The 20,140-nt window shown below is 45.2% G+C and overlaps 2 protein-coding genes and 2 long non-coding RNA genes across 14 annotated transcripts in view; 2 read left to right on the top strand and 2 right to left on the bottom strand.

Moving 5' to 3' along the window:
- The window catches only part of LOC140607167 (uncharacterized), a 20,149-nt gene extending 11,373 nt beyond the window's left edge, over window positions 1-8,776 (top strand). The window contains exon 3 of the long non-coding RNA XR_012009307.1: window positions 8,699-8,776. This is a non-coding gene — a long non-coding RNA (uncharacterized lncRNA). The remainder of the gene's footprint in view (window positions 1-8,698) is intronic.
- KCTD2 (potassium channel tetramerization domain containing 2) overlaps window positions 1-11,824 on the bottom strand; it is a 15,431-nt gene extending 3,607 nt beyond the window's left edge. Inside the window, exons 1-5 of the mRNA XM_072781613.1 lie at window positions 11,312-11,824; window positions 9,613-9,721; window positions 7,714-7,805; window positions 3,011-3,106; window positions 177-302 (exon numbers count right to left, since the gene is read on the bottom strand). Of these exons, the coding sequence (XP_072637714.1) occupies window positions 177-302; window positions 3,011-3,106; window positions 7,714-7,805; window positions 9,613-9,721; window positions 11,312-11,650 (762 nt within the window). The 5' untranslated portion in view covers window positions 11,651-11,824. The remainder of the gene's footprint in view (window positions 1-176; window positions 303-3,010; window positions 3,107-7,713; window positions 7,806-9,612; window positions 9,722-11,311) is intronic.
- Window positions 10,655-17,262, top strand: ATP5PD (ATP synthase peripheral stalk subunit d). Of its 11 annotated transcripts, none has more exons than XM_072781621.1 (7): window positions 10,892-11,019; window positions 12,435-12,558; window positions 13,864-13,994; window positions 14,465-14,561; window positions 15,668-15,739; window positions 16,852-16,914; window positions 17,063-17,262. In XM_072781621.1, exons 3-7 carry the CDS (start codon window positions 13,873-13,875, stop codon window positions 17,192-17,194), a joined length of 486 nt encoding a protein of 161 aa, XP_072637722.1. In that variant the 5' UTR covers window positions 10,892-11,019; window positions 12,435-12,558; window positions 13,864-13,872; the 3' UTR covers window positions 17,195-17,262. The 11 variants fall into 11 exon arrangements, with proteins under 11 accessions (XP_072637727.1, XP_072637728.1, XP_072637724.1 ...); XM_072781620.1 differs by lacking the exon at window positions 10,892-11,019 and adding an exon at window positions 11,934-11,975; XM_072781622.1 differs by lacking the exon at window positions 10,892-11,019 and adding an exon at window positions 11,969-12,257.
- LOC140607165 (uncharacterized) overlaps window positions 13,543-20,140 on the bottom strand; it is a 10,148-nt gene continuing 3,550 nt past the window's right edge. The window contains exon 3 of the long non-coding RNA XR_012009306.1: window positions 13,543-16,022. This is a non-coding gene — a long non-coding RNA (uncharacterized lncRNA). The remainder of the gene's footprint in view (window positions 16,023-20,140) is intronic.

Here is a 20,140-nt window from a genome sequence, read left to right as displayed (position 1 = left end):
TTTAATTGGAGTTCGATTTGCCAACATATAATAGCGTATCACCCAGTGCTCATCCCATCTAGTGCCCCCGTCAGTGCCTGTCACCTGGTTGCCCCAACCCCCCACCCACCTCCCCTTGTCCATTTCCCAGAGTTAGGAGGCCTCCGCAACAGGCCGATGGTGAGGTGCTTCCTTACCTTTGCCTTCTCACTGGGCTCTATGACGATGCCATTGGTAGAGTTATTTAGTTCTCTGGAGACGACACAAAGGAATTCGGCCTGATCCTCATTTCCGTAGTTATAGGAAGAGCCAATGCTGATTAGCTGACAGAACAAAAACACGATCAACAGTCACTTTCCAGTACTGACTGAAACACCACCAAACCCAGCCCTCCTCCTGACCCAATTTGTAGTTTTGCTTCTCATGGACAATGAAGCTCTGGGACCATCGTGGCCCCAGGGGACCACGGGATCTCAGTCACTTGCCAGCGCGTCCTCAGCAAGTCTTCCCCAGAGAAGCAAAGTCTGGGCTCTGCCATGGTCTCCGCACCCAAGCACTTGAAACAATCCCAAAGGCAGCAGCTAGGATTAACACGATCATATTCCTGCTAGCAAAACGCTGAGGTGAAAGGGAGTGTTTCTGTGAATGAGAACGGACACTGGCTGCAGCCAAACACCTACACGGAGCTGGCTCATCTTTAGGCGGAAGTCCTAGATGGGAGACTGGTACTCAGAAGGCTCTGGAAAGCACCGAGTGAATCACTGGAGAGTTACCATAAGCCATATGCTGCTGGGTCTTTTAACCTTTTCAGCAAATTGAATTCAGGATTTAATTCTAAATAAGAGGGGCACCTGGGTGGCTCAGTCAGTTAAGCATCTGCCTGTGGCTCGGTCATGATCTCGGGGTCCTGGAATTGAATCCTACATTGAGCTCCCTGCTCAGCAGGGAGACGGCTTCTCCCTCTGCCCCTCCCCTGGCTCATGTGCACTCTCTCGCAAAAATAAATAAAAAAATAAATAAAAAAAATCCTAGGGGATCCCTGGGTGGCTCAGAGGTTTAGTGCCGCCTTCATCCCAGGGTGTGATCCTGGGGTTCTGGGATCGAGTCCTGCATCGCTCCCTGCATGGAGCCTGCTTCACCCTCTGCCTGTGTCTCTGCCCTTCTCTTTGTGTGTCTCTCATGAATGAATAAAGAAAATACTAAAAAAAATTAATTAATTAATTTTAAAAAATTAAAAAAAATTTTAAAGTTCTAAATTGGAAATATACATGCACAGGGAAAAACGGGAGCCCAAGGGTAAGGTCATCTGGGTAAGCACAACAGGGCGTCAAGTCAGAAGAACATGACTGACGTGCTCTGTGAATGGGCTTTGGGCCCCTCTGCCTCCCTGTGCCTTTTTCTTCCTCATCTATATAACAGAGTTAGTATGGAGACGCCTGGGTGGCTCAGTGGCTGAGCATCTGCCTTTGGCTCAGGGCGTGATCCCAGGATCCGGGATCGAGTTCCACATTGGAGCCTGCTTCTCCCTCTGCCTGTGTCTCTGCCCCTCTCTCTCTGTGTCTCTCATGAATAAATAAATCTTAAAAAAAAAAAAAAAAAAAAAGAAAGAAAGAAAGAGCTAGTAGGGATGTGCCTTGCCCACCCCCAGAACATTAACAAGATGAGAAAAAAAGCCAAAATTATTCACTGGTTTCATAAAGAATACTTAAAACATTTAAAATAATATTCTTTGCAGGGGATTCCTGGGTGGCTCAGCGGTTTAGCGCCTGCCTTAGGCCCAGGGCATGATCCTGGAGTTCTGGGATGGAATCCCACATCAGGCTCCCTGCATGGAGCCTGCTTCTCCCTCTGCCTGTGTCTCTGCCTCTCTCTCTCTCTCTCTGTGTGTGTGTCTCTCATAAATAAATAAATAAAATCTTTAAAAAAATATTCTTTGCTTAAGATGTATATCAGGGAGGGATGCCTGGCTGGCTCAGTCAGCAGGAGGAGCGTGCAACTCTTGATTTTGGAGTCATGAATTTGAGCCCCATATTGGGCGTAGAGATTACTTAAAATCTCTGGGGGGCAAAAAAAGACATGTTGGGGAAAATACTTATGGAGTGGAAGCATGGCAACTTTTTGCAGTCCCCACCTAAGAACTAGGGTGGCATACGCAGGCTGAATGGAGTCGGCAGTGCAGGTAAGTATGAGGAATGATCCTGTACTGGCTCTGAAGACAGACACTTGTATGTTCAATCTTTAGCACAATGCTCTTAATGGGAAGCACAGCGGCTATTTGAGAAGATGAGTTTATGGGGACTATTCAACAGACTCTTCAACTCTGCAGAACTTCAACTCTGCATAAAAAGAGGCATGATCCACACAAAACTGTAACATACTCATTCTGTTCAAGTCCAGCCTCCCCGTGGCAAACACAATTCTGCCACCTAATGGAAGAAAACATTACGATTCTGACTGCGTGGCTTTGTTTGGATACTTCTGCCACAGTACAAAGCTCAAAAAACAGAAATGCACAGACTGATGGGAAACGGCCAAGCCACACTTCTCATCACGTCTGACTCCTTTCGCATTACATCTGTTCATGTTTTTCGGGATGGGTTATGTATATGTTAGCATCCTCACCCTGGGGGAAGGAAAGGAAGGACTGTTGCTGAATCCTAGCCCTCTTTAGGTGCTTATTCTGGAATGTGTCAACTGGGTGCTTTTGAAAGGAATCCCTCTGAAGGAGAAAAAAAACCAGAGAGGCACTTTCAAGCCTAGGCATGCTGGCTGGCTCCCTCTGGGTACAATAATCAAATCGAAACTTGGATGGGAAGCCGGGAGACATGATACTATTCCGAATTCTCCCCAACTCAATCTGTAAAACTGAGCAAATAATCCACGCCAAGTGGCTCTTTCCCATGTTTCTGAACAGGTTCGCACCTGGCCCTACGAACCCCTGGGGTTATTAGCTGTCTACAGGCGGTGATGATTTGAGGCGTGTGGCCTCCTGCGCTGAGGCGCCATGGTGGCTGCCACTTCGGAAACATACCTGTTCGAATTTCCAACCATCAGACATAGTGGAGACCATCTGTGTCAGCTCCTCTTCCTGGCACTGCAGGACTCTGTACACATGCTTCACAGGGCCCTGCAACAACCAACAGACTTTGAAGAACGATTTCAAGGACACAACAGTTTACAGTTGCCCTGGTGCGGCTCTTTCCAAGAATGAACACTGAAAAGGAGTTTGCTTGGACTTTTTTCTAGACAGCCACACACAAGCCCCTCTTATAAGCAGCAGTCATTTTTCAACATAAACTTATACAAACAAACAAAGAAAGGCAGGCTCAAGGCTATGAATTAGTAGGTAAAATAATTCTGAAGTTCAGAAAAATGAATTATGTGTTTAGATTTCATCTATTTCCTGGAGTAGAAAACAAAGTAATTTTACTTTGGACAAGAAAGCATCCTCTTAAGTTATTCATATCTGACATATATGCTGAAAATGTAGACCGTACTTTGGTTTAACAGAGTGATACCTTATTATGGGAATAATATATTAAATAGGAATCCCACAATATACCAATGTTCAAACTACTTTTCCCTCTGCTGACAGTACCTGAAAGTGTTTCTGTGTTACATGGTAGCATTCCTATTACAAAAGTGCTCACTAAAAGTATTTGGTCTTTGTTCCTGGTTTCTAGCACAGAATTCCTAAAACATTGGAATTTCTTGATCGATATAAGTGCCTTTTTTGTGTTAACAACCTGTCCCTAGAAAAACCAAGCACCATTACAGGGTTAGAACATCCAGTCCTACCTGCTGACCTTGGTGTGAGGGAGAGGGGGTGAAGGCTGAATTCGATCACCAACAGCCAAGGATTTAACCTACTTAGTTGTGCTTACATAAAGAAGCATCCTTAAAAACCCCCAACATTGGGGTTCAGGGAGCTTCCAAGTTGGCAAACACAAGCAGGTGCTGGGCAAGTGTGGCATCCCAACTGCACAGACATGGAGGTTTCTGCACTCAGATCCAGCCCCATGTCTCTCTCCACCTGGCTGTTCCTTTGTCTCCTAGAGATAAACTATAATAGTAAGCAAAGCATTCTCCTGAGTTCTAGGAGCTGTTCTAGTAAATTACTGAACCCAAAGGGGGATGTCATAGGAACCCTTCAATTTATGCCCAAGGTGGACAGAAGCGCAGGTAGCCTGGGTACCTGGGACTTGGCACTGCTGTCTGAACTAAGGGCAGTCTTGGATTGAGCCCTGAAATCTGTAGAAATAGTTACTACATGTCAGTTAGTGTCAGGACAGGATTAAGCTGCTGGACACCCAGTCCGTGTCAGAGATTCAGACAGAAGTCATTTACTAGCCCATTCAACTCTGGAGCAGAAGTTAGAACCAGAAGTGAGAAGGCCAGATGCCCCAAAGTTGTAGCACCAAGGCCCCTACACTTTATCCACAGCAGAACCCCTCACATTTAGAACTTGGCCCACAAGGGATTTAAAGGCAGAGTCCAGTGAGGGCAAGGGTTGCTGCAGGAGGCATGCTCACCAGATGAAAGCTCCTGTTCACAGGAGGACCATCGGTGGCACACAGGGAGGTTCAGTACTTGTCAGTCGTGGACCTGTCGGTGTTGGGTCCAACAGCTGCATGTCCCAAAGGACATGAGGCATTTGTTAGAGCACAAACAGCAACGAAAGCTCAGAACAATAATGTTCTATCACAGACAGATTGGTTATATTCACACGATTTTAAGAAAATAGGAAAAAAAAAGAAAAGAAAATAGGGACTATTTCCTCAAGAATGATAGAAACTTGGCTTTCGTACTTTTCCAAAAGGATGACTGGGCTTCAGTTATCTGGAAAATCATTTTTTTTAAAAGATTTTATTTATTTATTAATAGAGACAGAGAGAGAGGCAGAGACATAGGCAGAGGGAGAAGCAGGCTCCATGCAGAGAGCCCGACGTGGGACTCGATCCAGGGTCTCCAGGATCACGCCCCGGGCTGCAGGCGGCGCCAAACCGCTGCGCCACCAGGGCTACCCTGGAAAATCATTTTGGAAGAATTCATTGCTGGGGAAAGCCTGGCTCAGCAAAAGCAGCTCTGGATTATGGAGTGCTACAAGCCCTGAGTGTTAGTCCCATCTCCTGTCTTCTGTGGGACACTGCTGTCACTGGACTTGCCCACGTCAGGCAGTGCTCGTTGGGTTGGAGGCAGCGCCAGGGCTTGGGTTGGTCTGCCCTCAACATTGCACTCTTTCTCCCGTGCTCTCCCCTTCCAGACTGAGTGCGACTATCATTACACGAGATGCCAAGAACATTCACTCCACATAAAACATAGAACAAATCTCCGAAAGATTTCAATTGGCTTTAATCACACATTTTGGAAAAACCAAGTGTTTTATGTTACAAAACTCAGAGTATCATGAAAGATCTATGATACTGGCCACAAACTGTCCAAGTGCCAGGTATTTAAGATGTATGTATTACCTCTTTTAAATTTTTCTCTTCCAAAGTAACCCATAAGTGTTCTCAAATGCACTAAGATTAATGACCTAACAAAAAATATTATCAGAGACAGTAAAGTAGTAGAGTGGTGGCACCCCTAGGAGACAAGAGAAGACACTAAAAGAAGGTGAGGTAGGACACCCACATCTTGGGCTTTTACCTGTCAAGATGTGTCTCCTTAAAACATAGGCAAGTTAGGGGTGCGTGGCTGGATCAAAGGAGTATGTGGCTCCTAATTTCAGGATTATGAGTTCCAGCCCTACGTTGAGTGTAGAGGTTACTTAAAAATAAAATCTTTATAGAAAATAGACAAGTTAAAGGAGATAATGTGTTTGAAGGGACAACCACAAGAATACACACATGGCCAACTCTGTCTTAGGGCCATAGGTGACACATGCAAAAGAGGCTGTTTTTGAACAACCTCAAATCCACTGCTCAGAGTTTCACTAAATAAAAAGGACAGATGGAAAGATCAATTAACATAAAAAAGGCCCTGACATCCCTAGAACAGAAAGAGCTTCCAACTGGGACTATAACCACAAGCCTTCAGAACCTAGAGGACTAATTAACTTAATCGCTGTCATCAAACAGATCTTACAATGCTCTCAAGGACTTAGCTAATGGCGAAGAACCGAGAACATTCAGGGTTGAATGGCTTCAAATTACATAATTCATGGTACTATCAAAATTTACACTAAGCAATCAGAAATTTTTTTGGAATGTGGAAAATTGAGGATAAAGTTAGATTTCCAGAATGTCCTGCTATTAAATATCTACAATAGAGAAAGATGCCACATACGTAAAATTTGAGACCAAATTCATATGGTAAACTGAAAACCAACTATAAATTCATCTTTGAACATTAAAGAGAAGGCTTTCAGCCATTAGTCAAGAGGAAAACTAAATAAGCTTCTTTTCATTTTTGCAAACTACTAGAGATAAAGTGAGCAAGAGAGGTCACTTTTTATTATAGGTGTCAGTTACCAACCAGATAATTCCATTTAGAGCCAGAAAACATGAACTGTATGTAACACAGAAAGAGCAAGGAACTTTTTTTTTTTTTTTTTTTTACTTTTTGTTTTGTTTTGTTTTGACTTTTGAAAAGAAACATATTGCCTTTTTTTTTTTTTATCATATTGCCTTTTTAATCACAGGAAAATTCTACATTGCAATAGATGAATCTTAGGGAAGCATCCATCACCAGGATCTGATGGGATAAGAAGTCATGCTACAAGACAGATGGTCACAGTGGAGTCCAATGCTGCCCTCTGTCATGGCAGTTGTACTTTCTTAAAATAGAGCCTACACAGGAAAGGGAGCATCTGTTTTCCCTGCTAGACTTCAAGCTTCTAGAGGGCACAGATCCTCTCCTAGGAGGCAGAGAATCTCAAGAGCCTAAAAGATGCCACTGTGGCTACTTGGGACATGTGATGGGAAATCAGCTCTGTGTGTCCTATTGTCTTCCCTTCTCAAACTAGGTGGCAGATCGTATGTTTCTTTTTGTTACTCTATCTATTGAGTTAATATAAAAACCGAGACTTCATAATAAACAGAGAAGCTTGAGATTATTTCCTCAGAAGCATGATTCACAAGCAGCTCTAAAGTCTAGGCCACAAGACTGGTTTCACAAGACTGGCCACTATCAGGAGCTGAATGTGACAACGGTTACACTTTAAAGGCTGGTCCTAATAAAGAGTGGCCAACAGGTGGAAGCAAGAGCTTGCTGGGCCTTTATGTGGAGGGAGACAGACACTCTATCTGCAGAAACAGGTTCTGGATCTAAGGTGCCATGGGCTCCTCCTGCTGCCACATGGTCAACAGCCACAATCTCTCATTCTTCTAAAGGGATAGAGTGGCTGTTTAGTTTTGTTACTTTTTCTTCTCTATTTCCTTGTTCTGACCAAGTCTGGTGATGAAAGTACTACCCGCCTGGTAGATGGACCGTGTTCCACACAGACCTCCAGTTTTAAGGGAGACGTAGCTCTTGCCTGATTAGACATCATCCTTTTCAAATCCCACTCAGACACAGTGACTAAGAGAGCCACTGACACCTTTTCCCTTTAAGAATTCAAAACCCCCCCCCAAAAAAAAAAAAAAAAGAGAATTCAAAACCCATGGGACACCTGGCTGGATCAGTCTATGGAACATGTGAATCTTGATCTCAGGGTCATGAGTTCGAGCCCCATGGCTGGGTGTGGGAGATTAAAAATCTTATTAAAAAAAAAAAAAGTTCAAAACCCATTACCTGAGAAGTTCTATTCTCATTGTCCCGTATCCGTTCCTTAACCAGCCGCACAAGAGATGCAATGTTGTAAAACTCCGCTTCTTCCAGCACACCTAGGACAGAGACCAAACTGCAGTTAGAGATGTGTGCATTCCCCAGAATACAGCAAGAAGAGGCTGAAGTTTACATGCTTGCTAAGAACTGCATTTTTCAAATGGAAGCCTAGTCTCTCCCCTCCAGCCTAGGAAACATTCTTTGCTGTTCAGAATATACCCATTTCCTTCTCCCCAGAGTGAGTGAGTCAAGCTCTAGGTCTGCTCTGTTCACTCTGTTTCATCCCTGTGGTTTCCCACTTGGCACCTTCCCAGACTCTCCCTGTACCTGCCCATTAGCTGCAGGATACCTTTCCCATATGTCACTTAGTTCCTGGAACTGGTCAGATTGGAGAACTCCTGAACTTGCAATGCTTACCCAGTTTCTCCTAAAAATGACCAGGGGTGGCTGTATGTGTATAAATTTATGTGGACCAAATTTAATAAGGTGCTTATTATTTGAACGACATAAAAGGCAGGCACCGAAAGAATGCTGTACTAAATAAAATCAAAAGCCTTGGACGGGACAACCAAGTGGGATGTGATCTGATATCAGAAAAAAACACTTGCTACAAAGAACATTATTGGAACTAATAAAATTGTAATATAAGCTGTAGATAAAAATATTTATCAATATTAAATTTCCTATACTCGAAAAGTATACTATACCCTTGTTCTTGGGAAATACACTCAAGTATTAAGAGGTGAATCTGTAATTTAGACTCAAATAGTTCAGAAATAAAAACTATGATGGGGAGGGATGAGGGGCAGGAGGAGGGAAAGAGAATGGATGATAACACAAATATGACAAAAAATGTTAAAAGCTGGTGAATCTGGGAGTTCTTTGTGCTATTCTTGCCCTTTTCTCTGAGTTTGAAAATATTTCAAAATAGAAAACAATTTTTTTTTTTAAGTTTTTAGAAAGATGCTGAAGATTCTTCTTTCCAAGAAACAAGATTATCTGTGAGGTGGTAATTGTTAAAGCTGGATGGTAAGTGTATGGAATTTACTATTTTTTGTATGCATTTGGAATGTTAAAAAAAGAGTGCACACAAGAGTCCTCTTTTTATTGGCTGAAACAGATGTGTTTCATGGCCACTTCATTAACTAGCACAGCCATTACAGCTTTCTTACTCAGAGCTAAAGCTTCCAGGTCAGGATGCCCTGGATTTAGGGACAGGCCCCAATCTTCAACTGAATGCTTTTGGTGAGACCACATCAAGCCTTTTAGAAAGATGTCTAGACCCACTTATGGTCCGGATGCCCTAAAAACCAAAAAGATGAGGCAACCGATGATACACCTGACAATGGACTGGAGAATGAATTAGGTCAGCTGCAAGAATTTACAAGGAAGCATGAGACCAGTCTTAAAAGAAATGAGGCCAAGTCCTTATTATTTTTTATAGCAGCAAGTTCAAACTGAAATTGAAAATATAAATAATTAATGTCAGAGATGTGATGCTTCAGGCTACGGACATTCACACTAACAAGCATATAAGTAAAAGTAAAAAGGGATTCTGACATTCTGTAGGTTTGGAGAATGCTCCCAAAGCTATCTGCAAAACTGAGTTAACTATTTTCCTTCTCATTAAGGAGGCTGAACGGAGTCCAGTGGGGATCCCTTAAGCAGTACTTCCTAAGATAAGACTAGGTAACTAGAGACTCCTGGCTCACTTTTATAAACCTTTACTACATCTGCACATGAGCTCGGTGAAAATCTCAAAAAAAAAAAAAATAAATAAATAAATAAATAAAATAAATAAAAAATTCAAAGGTTTAAAGATATGGCCTGAATTTTGAAAATGCCCAGTTCAGACATTGTTCTTACCTTCTTCTGCCAGCTCCTTCGTAATGATGAGTTTCCCATGGCGGAGGTAGTTTAGGATAGGACCAAAGTAGGTGGGGTCCCTGTCAATCAGATAGGCCCCTGTCTCGTCCTGCCAACCAAACACAAAGGTATCACTTTGGAGCGTTCAGACGAAGTTGGGGCAGGGTTTCAGCCTCTCTGTCACAATTCCTTGGTGAGAGGGCAAGTTTCGTTAGACGCTGCTTATCACAAACTACTGGCAAGAAGGCTAGGTTTATGTATCTTGTATCTTGCGCTCTGAGATCATTTCAGGTGGGGTGTTACAGATGTCTAGTCAAATCATCTATGTGTTTCCTTGAACTTCCAAATCTCTGCTTGGACACAATTACCACCATTATTCTCGGGAATATCTGTTATAAAGAAAGTGGAAGAAAATGCCATAGTTTGATCATTTAAATCTTTGCTTGAGATGGACATTCACAGTTGTCTACTGCCCCCGAATCACATTCTTAATTCTAAGAAAACCTCTGTATGGTTGGCAATACTGAACTCAAGCCAGCATCAGTGGGAGTCTGCATTGCCAGCTGTAACTCACACACCCCAGTTCTGTGCCCAGAGGAAGCTTGGCACTGCCAGGACTTGGCACTGAGCAGCTTTAATCCTACTCATCTTTACAGTAAAAGGAACAAGAAGAAACTGGCTTCTATTGCAACGAGAGAGATTTAGGGTAGATAAAAATAATTCCTTTATAAGCAAAGGTTTTGGAATCTCCTTAAAGTTAGGGCAGGACAGGTCTCCATCGATCTGAGATCAATCAGAGGAGAGGCAGAGGGTGAAAAAAATAACATCAGCCAATCTCTACCCAAACCCTACTGTTTCAATATAACCGGCTGAGTACTATACAGGACAGAAGGTGGTGTAAGCTATGGTCAACGTCTTTAAGCTGGCAACTAAATGATGAATGTGTTAATAAACAACACCTCAAACTGGAAACGGGTTGGAAGTGTCTCCGTCACCTCTCAACTTTTGGTTAGCAGCCATGCATCTTGCTCAACAGCATTCTTCAGTTTTCATTTTCCGATGGCCTTAACCAGTCAGCTTAGGTTTGCACTGGCAACTGTGCAAATCTCTTTCTGAGGCATGTATCTGAGCTCTAATTTGGTCCTAAAACACTGTTACCAGATACGTATGAGCTCAGGGCCCAGGACCACAGGAGAGAAGTGTGCTATCACGAGAAGCACTTCCTGCAGCTGTCAGACCCAGGCTTTCACCCAACTTGGCAGAGGGGTCCGAGAGGAAGTCTGAGAAAGCTAGGAAGATGCCTTCGCTCAACCCTGACCCAGTTCTGGACGCATCTGGCAGAGGCAGTGAGGGGCTGACGAGGAGCCAGGGGAACACTCGTGGAGATCTGAGGGGCGGGCATGAGAGGTGTAGAGAGGGATACGGAGAAGGGGTGTGGAGCGGGTTCTCGTAGGAGCGGGTGGGCACTGCGTGGGGAAAGAGTCGCTGGGAGCGAAGGGCGGGGTCAGAGGGAAAGCCGGGGTGCGACTAGGATGGGGGGGACAGCCCCCAGGGCCAGCCTGGCGGGGGGTGGGGGGAGGGGGGGTCCCGGCCCGGAAAGCCCGCCGGTGAGGAGGAGCGTGTCGCAGGAATTCGGGGACGAGCTCGGAGGCACGAGGGGGCTCCGAAGGCCGGGGGCGCGCCCGAGGGCGGGGCGCACCTTGTCCGAGTCCAGCTCCGGGTCCTCCTGGCAGCAGAGGCGACACAGGAAAGACTTGGGCTCCCGGCCTAGGGTCTGTCTGGTGGTCACGAAGTAGGTGCCGCCCACGTTCAGCCGGACCCAGCGGGCCGCACCGCCGCCCCCTGCCCGCTCTGGCGGTCCCGGACCCGGCTCCAGCGGCGGCGCGGCGGCGGCGGGCTGGCGGCCGTGCCCGCGGGGCGTGGGGCCGGCGGGGCGAGGGCTGGGGGGCCCGCGGCCCGGGCCGCCCCCGTCGCCCAGCCCGCTCCCGCCACCCCCTCCCAGCCCCGCCATCGCCGGGTCCAGCTGCAGCTCCGCCATCTTGGGCCGCCGCCGCCGCCGCTGCTGCCCGCGCGCCGCCGGGCCGGCCCATCTCTCGGCAGGGAGAGCCGGGCCGGCCCATCGGCGGGGGTGGGGCTGGGGGAGAGGGACGGGAGCGCCCCCAACCAGCGCCCGGGGACCCGTGAGGGGGAGGCGCTGCGCCCGCCCTCGGGGGCGGGACTTCCGGAGCCAGTCTCCATTTCTACGGGCTGACTTGAGCAGCAAGGCCCGCCCCTTCGGCTTTGGGATTGGCTCAGGGACGCTTTCCGGTGACCCACTTCCGTCCCTTGCTGCTGTGGACTGTGGGCCGCCGGGGTCGGTGAAGGTGAGTGGAGTTCGGGGCGCAGGTCCCGGACACCGGCGGGCCGCCCTGTTTTGCCCTCTGCAGTCCTCGCGTCGACCATTGTCGCACTCCCGGCGAGGAGGCCGGGCCCTGCGGTCGTCCGGCTGGCAGAGCGCCCGGGTGTAGCTGCCGCCGCCACCGCCGCTCTGCTGCGCTCTCCGGTCCTCTCCCCTCCCCCGCGCGCGGTCGCGGCGCCGGGCTGTGACCCTGCCTCCTCTGACCTCCTCCAACCCGGGTCTCGTTCCGCACAGCTTGTGTCGTTCGGTCCGTCCCCAGCGCGGCCGACATCGACATTCCGGTTTGGGGGCTGGGGGAAACGTGACCCCGAGATGATGTTAACTTGTTGAGGGGACACTCGGTCTTCTCCTGAGGCTTCCAACATTGGAGCGTGCGAAGCGCTCGGGGCTCCTCGAATGCAGGGTCCGCGTATCCTTTCGACAGATACTCAGCACCTCCTGTGCGCCTGCCTGACTGTCGTTCTGGGCGCTGGGGATTCAGCAATAAATAAAGGACAAAAATCCCATCATCTACGAAGCCTACCTGCACTGGTGCTTGGAAAAGTCTTGTAAGGGCGCTTATTCTTCTGGCGTCTTTACAAGGCACCTGCTGGGGTGTCTGGCTGGCTCAGTGGGTGGAGCATACGACTCTTGACCTCTGGGTTGTTAAGTTCGAAACCCACCTTGGGTGTAGAGGTTACTTAAAAGTCATCTGCCCATCACCTCCATTCCTGGAAACCGGCTGTTGCTGAGAGGGAGGGGAAGCAAGGGGCAGGTGTTGGACTAGTTCCTTTTTTAAGATCCTGAGAATTTCTTCCACCTCCTTTGGGATCCACCCCATGGTGTGTAAAGGCCTTTGACATTTCAGTCTTTCTCCCACTGTCTGACACTGATCTTAACTTTAGTCAATTTTCTGATTTTCTTAGTTTTAAAAAAATGGCTGTAACTACTTTCCGTTTTCTTTCACATTCACATATGTACTGAATACCTCTGTTAAGGGTATTGGTAGAAAAAAAACGGGGTTATGTGCTAGTGCTGCAGAAGATAATCAGAAATAAATAAGAAAGTGCATGGGATCCCTGGGTGGCGCAGCGGTTTGGCGCCTGCCTTTGGCCCAGGGCGCGATCCTGGAGACCCGGGATCCAATCCCACGTCGGGCTCCCGGTGCATGGAGCCTGCTTCTCCCTCTGCCTATGTCTCTGCCTCTCTCTCTCTCTCTCTCTCTGTGACTATCATAAATAAAAAAAAATTAAGAAAGCGCAGGTGTTATCAGTCAGGTAGGGAGTGGGTGGAGAGCCCCTGAAACTTGGTAAGACTGTAGGGCAGATTGATGTGCACAATTTCACTTGGTACTTTTAACAGCCTTCTGAGGTAAGAAGGGCTGATTTTATCTCAATTTTTCAGGTGAGGAAATTCTGGCCTAGGTTCTGTTCTATTTAAGGTTTGTTGAAACTTGCATATATGTTTAGGTTCTGTGCACTGGGTAATGTGAGTAAAACACATGCAATCAGACTGGAAATGTATTTAAATGATCACTTTTATGCAATGCGTACAACTAGAAGTATTTCCAAAGGTACATGAAGAGCAAACACTAGAGAACTGGGCTTTTACAGTTGAGTAGGAGTTGGAGAATAGAGGGGGACAGCCTCGGGGCAAATGATGTGGTTATATGCCAGGTTGCATCCCTTGAATTTGAAAAGCTAAACTTTCCTCCTTATTTAGGATTCCTGATCCCTATCCTTTTAGTTTATAAATATACTCCTCAAGCTCTTAGAATGCTGATCAACTTTCTAAAGATTTGCATGTTTTTAAGGTGCCATTTAGAGGATTCTCAGTAAGAGCCCTGTTGTGATCTGACCTGTTTTATTTTCCAGGATCTCAAGATGGCTGGGCGAAAACTTGCTCTAAAAACCATTGACTGGGTAGCTTTTGGGGAGATCATACCCCGAAACCAGAAGGCCATTGCCAACTCCCTGAAATCCTGGAATGAGATGCTTACCTCCAGGTCAGTACCATTCTGAGAGGGACCTCCTTGCTACTGAATGTGGAAGCAAAACAGTGATTTGGAATTACATATGAATTCCTTATGGTCTTCTGATATAAGGAAATCCACGCATAGAGGCGCTTGGATGGCTCAGTTAAGCTTCCGACTTTGGTTTTGGCTCAGGTCATAATCTCATGGGTTATGAGATCAAGACTCATGTCAGGCTCCCTGCTTAGCAGGGCATCTATTTGAGATTCTCTCCCTCTGTCCCTTCCCCCCACTCAAGCACACGAGCTCTCTCTAAATAAATGAATCTTTTTAAAAAATGCATGCATTTTTCCAAGTGAAAGTAGTTTTTTGACATTCTATGATCTTCCTCCTAGAGAAAAGTGTGATGATAGCTCTAGGCCATAGGGATAACAGGGAAAGTACTGTGTGAATTTTCTCTTGCTCATAGAACAATATTAACTTCTGCTTTTCCATGTGAGCAGGTTGGCTACTCTTCCTGAGAAACCACCTGCTATCGACTGGGCTTACTACAAGGCCAATGTGGCAAAGGCTGGCTTGGTAGATGACTTTGAGAAGAAGGTGAGAGACTTCAGGTGGCTAATGCACTGGTCTTGTAGTGTGGCTTGTGGGTGCGGAGCAAAACAGTAGGTAATTACACATGCAGGATGACAGCATGGAAACAAGGGTGCTGTTAACAGTCAGATCCCAAAGGAAGCTCAGGAAAGATGGGTGTGATCAAAAGTCTTGAGGTAGTAGATTTATATGGTAAATATGTGCAGAGAATTCAACGTCTTCATTCAACAAGTTTCTTACCCAAAGAAACAGTCCAGTATAGCCTTAATCAGGGAGCCACAGGGCTGTGGAGTTAAGTTTCCATCCCAGGTCTTCTCAATTATTTTTTAGCCCCTCACCTGTCTCCCTAACATCTTTTCTACCCTTTCACTATTTTCCTCCTTTTTCTGCTCTTTTTTGGCTTAATGTCTCATCCACTGAACGTCTCCTGACATTTACATGTTAAACCTCAGTATCCAGATTTTATTTGTTTATTCATTTGGCAGAGCTTTTCAAACAACTGCTCTCTGCCAGGTACAGTGTTCATTGTGGGCTGTAGGACTAAGCAGTCTTCTAAGAAGACTGTGTTCATCACCATGGGGTAAATAAACATTACTTCTGCCAGTCAGTCCATTAGGGTTTCATTTGAAAGAGAAGTCAGAGTTTCTTCAGGAGTACAAGGTTCTAGGAGGCCATTTTTGAGGTCATCAAAATCCAGCTGTCCTTTTCAGATGAAGAAACTGAAGCTCATCATAATAATTGTCCAGTTAGTGACAGGACTCAGAACCTTGAGTTCCTGTTTTCAGGGTAATACTCCTACTACAGCATGCTAGCTAGATGCATACTGGTTTCCTCTTGAAATGGAGAATGTGTTTTTATCTATAAGGATTGGTGGGTTTGAGCCCTTTCTTTGGATTCCCCAGTGTATTAATAACGACTGCCCCTGGGGCACCTGGGTGATTCACTGGTTGAGCTACTGCCTTTGGCTCAGGTCATGATCCCTGGGTCCTGGGATCGAGTCCTGAATCGGGGAGCCTGCTTCTCCCTCTGCCTGTATCTCTGCCTCTCTCTGTGTGTCTCTCATGAATAAGTAAATAAAATCTTTAAAAAAATAACTTTCCCTGTGTTTGTAGTTTAATGCCCTGAAGGTTCCTGTGCCAGAGGATAAATACACTGTCCAGGTGGATGCTGAGGAAAAAGAAGATGTAAGTAGTCTGGACTCTATTTATTCTAAAGTTTTCTTACATTAGAAGTTAGGTTAAGGTAGAGTGAATTAAAAGCAGTAAAATAAAACTGTAGAAAATGCAAGTACTCTATGGTGACAGTGCTTCAGTAGTTGCCTGGGACTGGGAGGGAGGGGGCTGATAAATTCGTTCACTGTCTTGATTGTGGTCATGGTTTCACAGGTGGATACGTATATCAGAACTTCTCAAGTAGCCTTCTTGCAGTATGTGCATTTTATTGTTTGCTGGTTATACTTCCACAAAGCTGTTAGAAACAAGGAGTTAGAATTGGGTAGGGAAATTATCTAAGGTAGTATTCAAATACCTAACTATATGCTTGAAAGTATGAAAACCAAATGTGGGGGGCGCCTGGGTGGCTCAGTTGTTGAGCATCTGCTTTTGGCTCAGGTCATGATCCTGGGGTCCTGGGATCAAGTCCCACATCGGGCTCCTTGTAGGGAGCCTGCTTCTCCCTCTGCCTATGTCTTTGCCTCTATGTGTCTCTCATGAATAAATAGTCTTAAAAAAAAAAAGAGGGCAGCCCGGGTGGCTCAACGGTTTAGCACTGCCTTCAGCCTAGGGTGTGATCATGGAGACCCAGGATCTAGTCCCACGTGGGGCTCCCTGCATGGAGCCTGCTTCTCCCTCTGCCTGTGTCTCTGCCCCTCTCTCTCTCTCTCTGTGTGTCTTGTGAATAAATAAATAAAATCTTAAAAAAAAGAGAAAGCCAAGTCAAATGTGGGAACCCAGGTGGCTCCACCAAAAGAGAAATCTGGCTAGGAGATCAGGCGGCTTGTCCTGACATTTAGTCTGTGAAACACGGGCACTCTGTAGGTTGCCTAGGTGAATAACTTGCTGACAATCCTTAGTCCTGCTAGAGTAAGCTGGTTCTCCTGTATGGGCTTCTTTGTGCATTTAGGAAAAGCTGTAGTTTGCTTCCCAAAGCCAGCATTCCCTCTGGAGTCAGGACAGCCACATATTCTGCATACAGAGTGGGAAAGCAAGAGTGTGGGGCTCTGGGACTTTTGTCTTGGGAGCCTCAGAGTCAGGACAGTACAACTTGGTTTCAAAACAGTATCTCCCTTCTCTTCAAGGTGAAAAGCTGTGCTGAGTTTTTGTCCCTCTCAAAGGCCAGGATTGAAGAATATGAAAAAGAGGTAAGGATCAGCCTTGGCCTGTGCATGTAATATGATTTCTCTCTTTCATGGCCACCCATCTTTCACCTAGCAGCAGTAACCTACCTTGGATTCTTTTTTTGCATTTCTGTGGCCCTGTTTTACCTTGACACAATTCCCTTCTTTTCAGCTGGAGAAGATGAAGAACATAATTCCATTTGATCAGATGACCATTGAGGACCTGAATGAAGTCTTCCCAGAAACCAAATTAGACAAGAAGAAGTATCCCTATTGGCCTCACAAGCCAATTGAAAATTTATAAACTTGAGTTGAGGAGAAAGCCCCGGCCCTCATATTATAAACATTGGACATTAAAAATAATGATACGGTGTTGTGTGTCTTGAGGCTCCTTTGCAGTTGAGATAATTACAACTCTGAGATGCCCTCACTAGAAGTGGACTTTTTGTTAAAATGGAAAGATGAGCCTACAGGTATGTGCTGGTGTAGTTACCTAATGGTTAGAGTGTGTAGGAGCCAGTTAGCCCTCAGGGCTGCTTATATCTTAACAAACAACAATAGGGCTGATGACAGTGCTTTTCACTGAACTATGTTAAAAAGGAATCCTCTACTCTCTTGAGCTTCCTCTTTGCTTTCAAACCACTGGTTTCTAAGCACTGCTTCCTTGTACTTGTCTCTAAGTAAGTCAGAACACAAGGACAGACAGATGGTCCAACTTGCAGATGTAACAGCAGGGTGAGTGGCAAGCAGGGATCTCCTTTTCTGTGCTTCAGTTCCTCAGCATAAATGTGGTATGAAAGGACATTTTGTTGCAGAGTTAAAACATTACAGTTTTGTATTTGAACATAGAAAATTATTTCAATATCATCATTTTGTTTAAAAATGTTCATACTATTGATCCGGCTGGCTCAGTTGGTAGAGCACAGTGACTCCTGATCTTGGGGTCATGAGTTTGAGGCCCACATTTGGTGTAAAGATGACTTAAAAAAAAAAAAAAAAAAGACAAAGTAAGGTGAGATGGTAGAAAGCATTCTATTGCCCTTGAAGTCAGAGGATCTGGTCTGCCTCCCACTTTACTCTTAGCATTTAAAAATTTTTTTAATTTAAGTTAATTAGCCATACTACATCATTAGTTTCTCTTTTTGAGCATTTAATTGCTTGTTTAAACTACTTGTTTACTGTTTTAGGACTTGCCTTTTCTCATTCACAAACCTCAGGATCATAATGAAAATTAAATGTGGTAACCCGGGAAGGTTCTAAGTGAGCAGGAGTTCTGAGCAGAGGCATCTGACCTGATAAGGCTTACATCCTGTAGGAAAAACCTGCAAGAGGAAGGGCAGCATGCACAGACCCAACAGTCTTTTGAGATTGCTAACAAAGATGGCAGATGGACTAATGGAGAAGAGCAATGATGGCTGAGGGTACCTAGAAAGCCGTGTGGTCTTAAATGACATAAGCAGAGGAGAGCCTGGGCCCCATCACCCCTGATCATACGGGCAGGCACTATGCTGAAGATAAATTGTGGTTGAGGGCCAAGATGTGTTCCATGGAGAGGTGCTTTAGTTACAACAGTCTGATGCAGGTGTGCCTTTAATGTACAAAACAGAAATGAATACCACACATTCCCTCTCCACTGTGAATTAATTGGCACTGAGCCATCTCTCTGAAGATTGAAGGATTCAGACAAGTGAAACATGAGGAATCTAATAAAACATTCAGTTTGCTTTTGGAGTGTGGTTAGAACTCCCATTCAAGGAAGGACCCAACAGTCGTCCCTGGGAAGTTTGGTAACAAGAGTCCCTAGCATTGGAGGGAGAACCTTTGGAAGACTTACTGGAAGAGATACCAGTGAACAACTGAACATGCTCTCTATCCAAGACATTTGGGTAGAATTGGGACACTTTTAAGTTGTATAGTCTCCTGGGTGGTTTGAAATTTTTGCATTGAGCATGCATTGATTTTACGTTGAAAATAATTACTAGTGGGATGCCTGCCTGCCTCCATTAGTGAAGTGTGTGACTCTTGATCTCAGGGTTGTGAGTTCAAGCCCCATGTTGGGTGTAGAGATAACTTAAAATATTAAAAATCACTAGTAAAATGGGACTATGCTTTTAAAATTACCAGAGAAAAATGCATCCTATATACCAAGAGTTAAAGATAGAAATCAGCAAAGTAGCGTAAATAAAGAACCAAACATACTTAAGATAATTATGAATTAGTAAAGACCCCCTATTAGAAGGCATTGGGTCAACCCAAAATCCAATCACAAGCTGTCCATCCTTAAAAAAAGGTATCAAGCGTTCCAATTCATTCAAAAAATGCACTGAAGGAAAAAAAATATGCATTTATCCTGCCTTTTTGAACTACTGTATTGGGACGCCTAGGTGGCTCAGCGGTTGAGCGCCTGCCTTCAGCCCAGGGAGTGATCCCCGGGGTCCTGTGATTGAGTCCCACATCAGGCTCCCTGCATGGAGCCTGCTCTCTCTCTCTCTCTCTCTCTCTGTCTCTCTGTCTTTCATGAATAAATAAATAAATATCTTAAAAAAAAAAAAACAACTATTTCAGGCACCTGGGTGGCTCAGTTGGTTAAGCACCTGCCTTCGGCTGAGGTCATGATCCCAAAGTTCTGCCCCGCACTGGGCTCCTTCCTCAGTGGGGATCCTGCTTCTCCCTCTCCCTCTGCCGGCCACTCCTGCTTGTGTGCTCACTTGCTCTCTCAAAATCTATTTATTTATTTATTTGCTCTCTCAAAATATTTAAAAAATAAACTATTTCAACTAATAGACATAATTAAAGTTCTTCACAAAGTATTCAAGCCAATAAATGTGGAAAAAAGTAACATCAGAAAAGTCACTATTTTGTAATTCCTAATGAAATAGTTTTTTTTAGGCCAAGCTCCTCACTGGGTGAAACCATTACATGAAAGGTTGAGGAACTTGACCATGAGCAGGCTATCCGTTTCTGATGCCAAGCCTATCTCCTGTACCTTCTGATACACTAAATTAAACATAGCACTGTTTGGAAGGTGTTTTTGTTTTTTGTTTTTTTGGGTTTTTTTGTCAGAAAGTTGAACCTGACTTTAATTGAGGCATTGAAACTAACTTCCAATTTAGAGGAAATACCTGGGATAGAAGAACAAGTTAAATGACACTATGAAGTAAAGATAAATTAAAAATATGGGACATTTGACCTTTGTTTTTTAACAAGTCAGTGGTGCAGGGTAAGGTAAGAGGGAAAGCAGGGGCAGCTT

The sequence above is a fragment of the Canis lupus genome, chromosome 16 (genome assembly GCF_048164855.1).
Source record: "Canis lupus baileyi chromosome 16, mCanLup2.hap1, whole genome shotgun sequence".
Lineage (NCBI taxonomy): Eukaryota > Metazoa > Chordata > Mammalia > Carnivora > Canidae > Canis > Canis lupus.
Note: the sequence above shows the minus strand (reverse complement) of the source record. Positions and strands in the feature narration are given on the sequence as shown.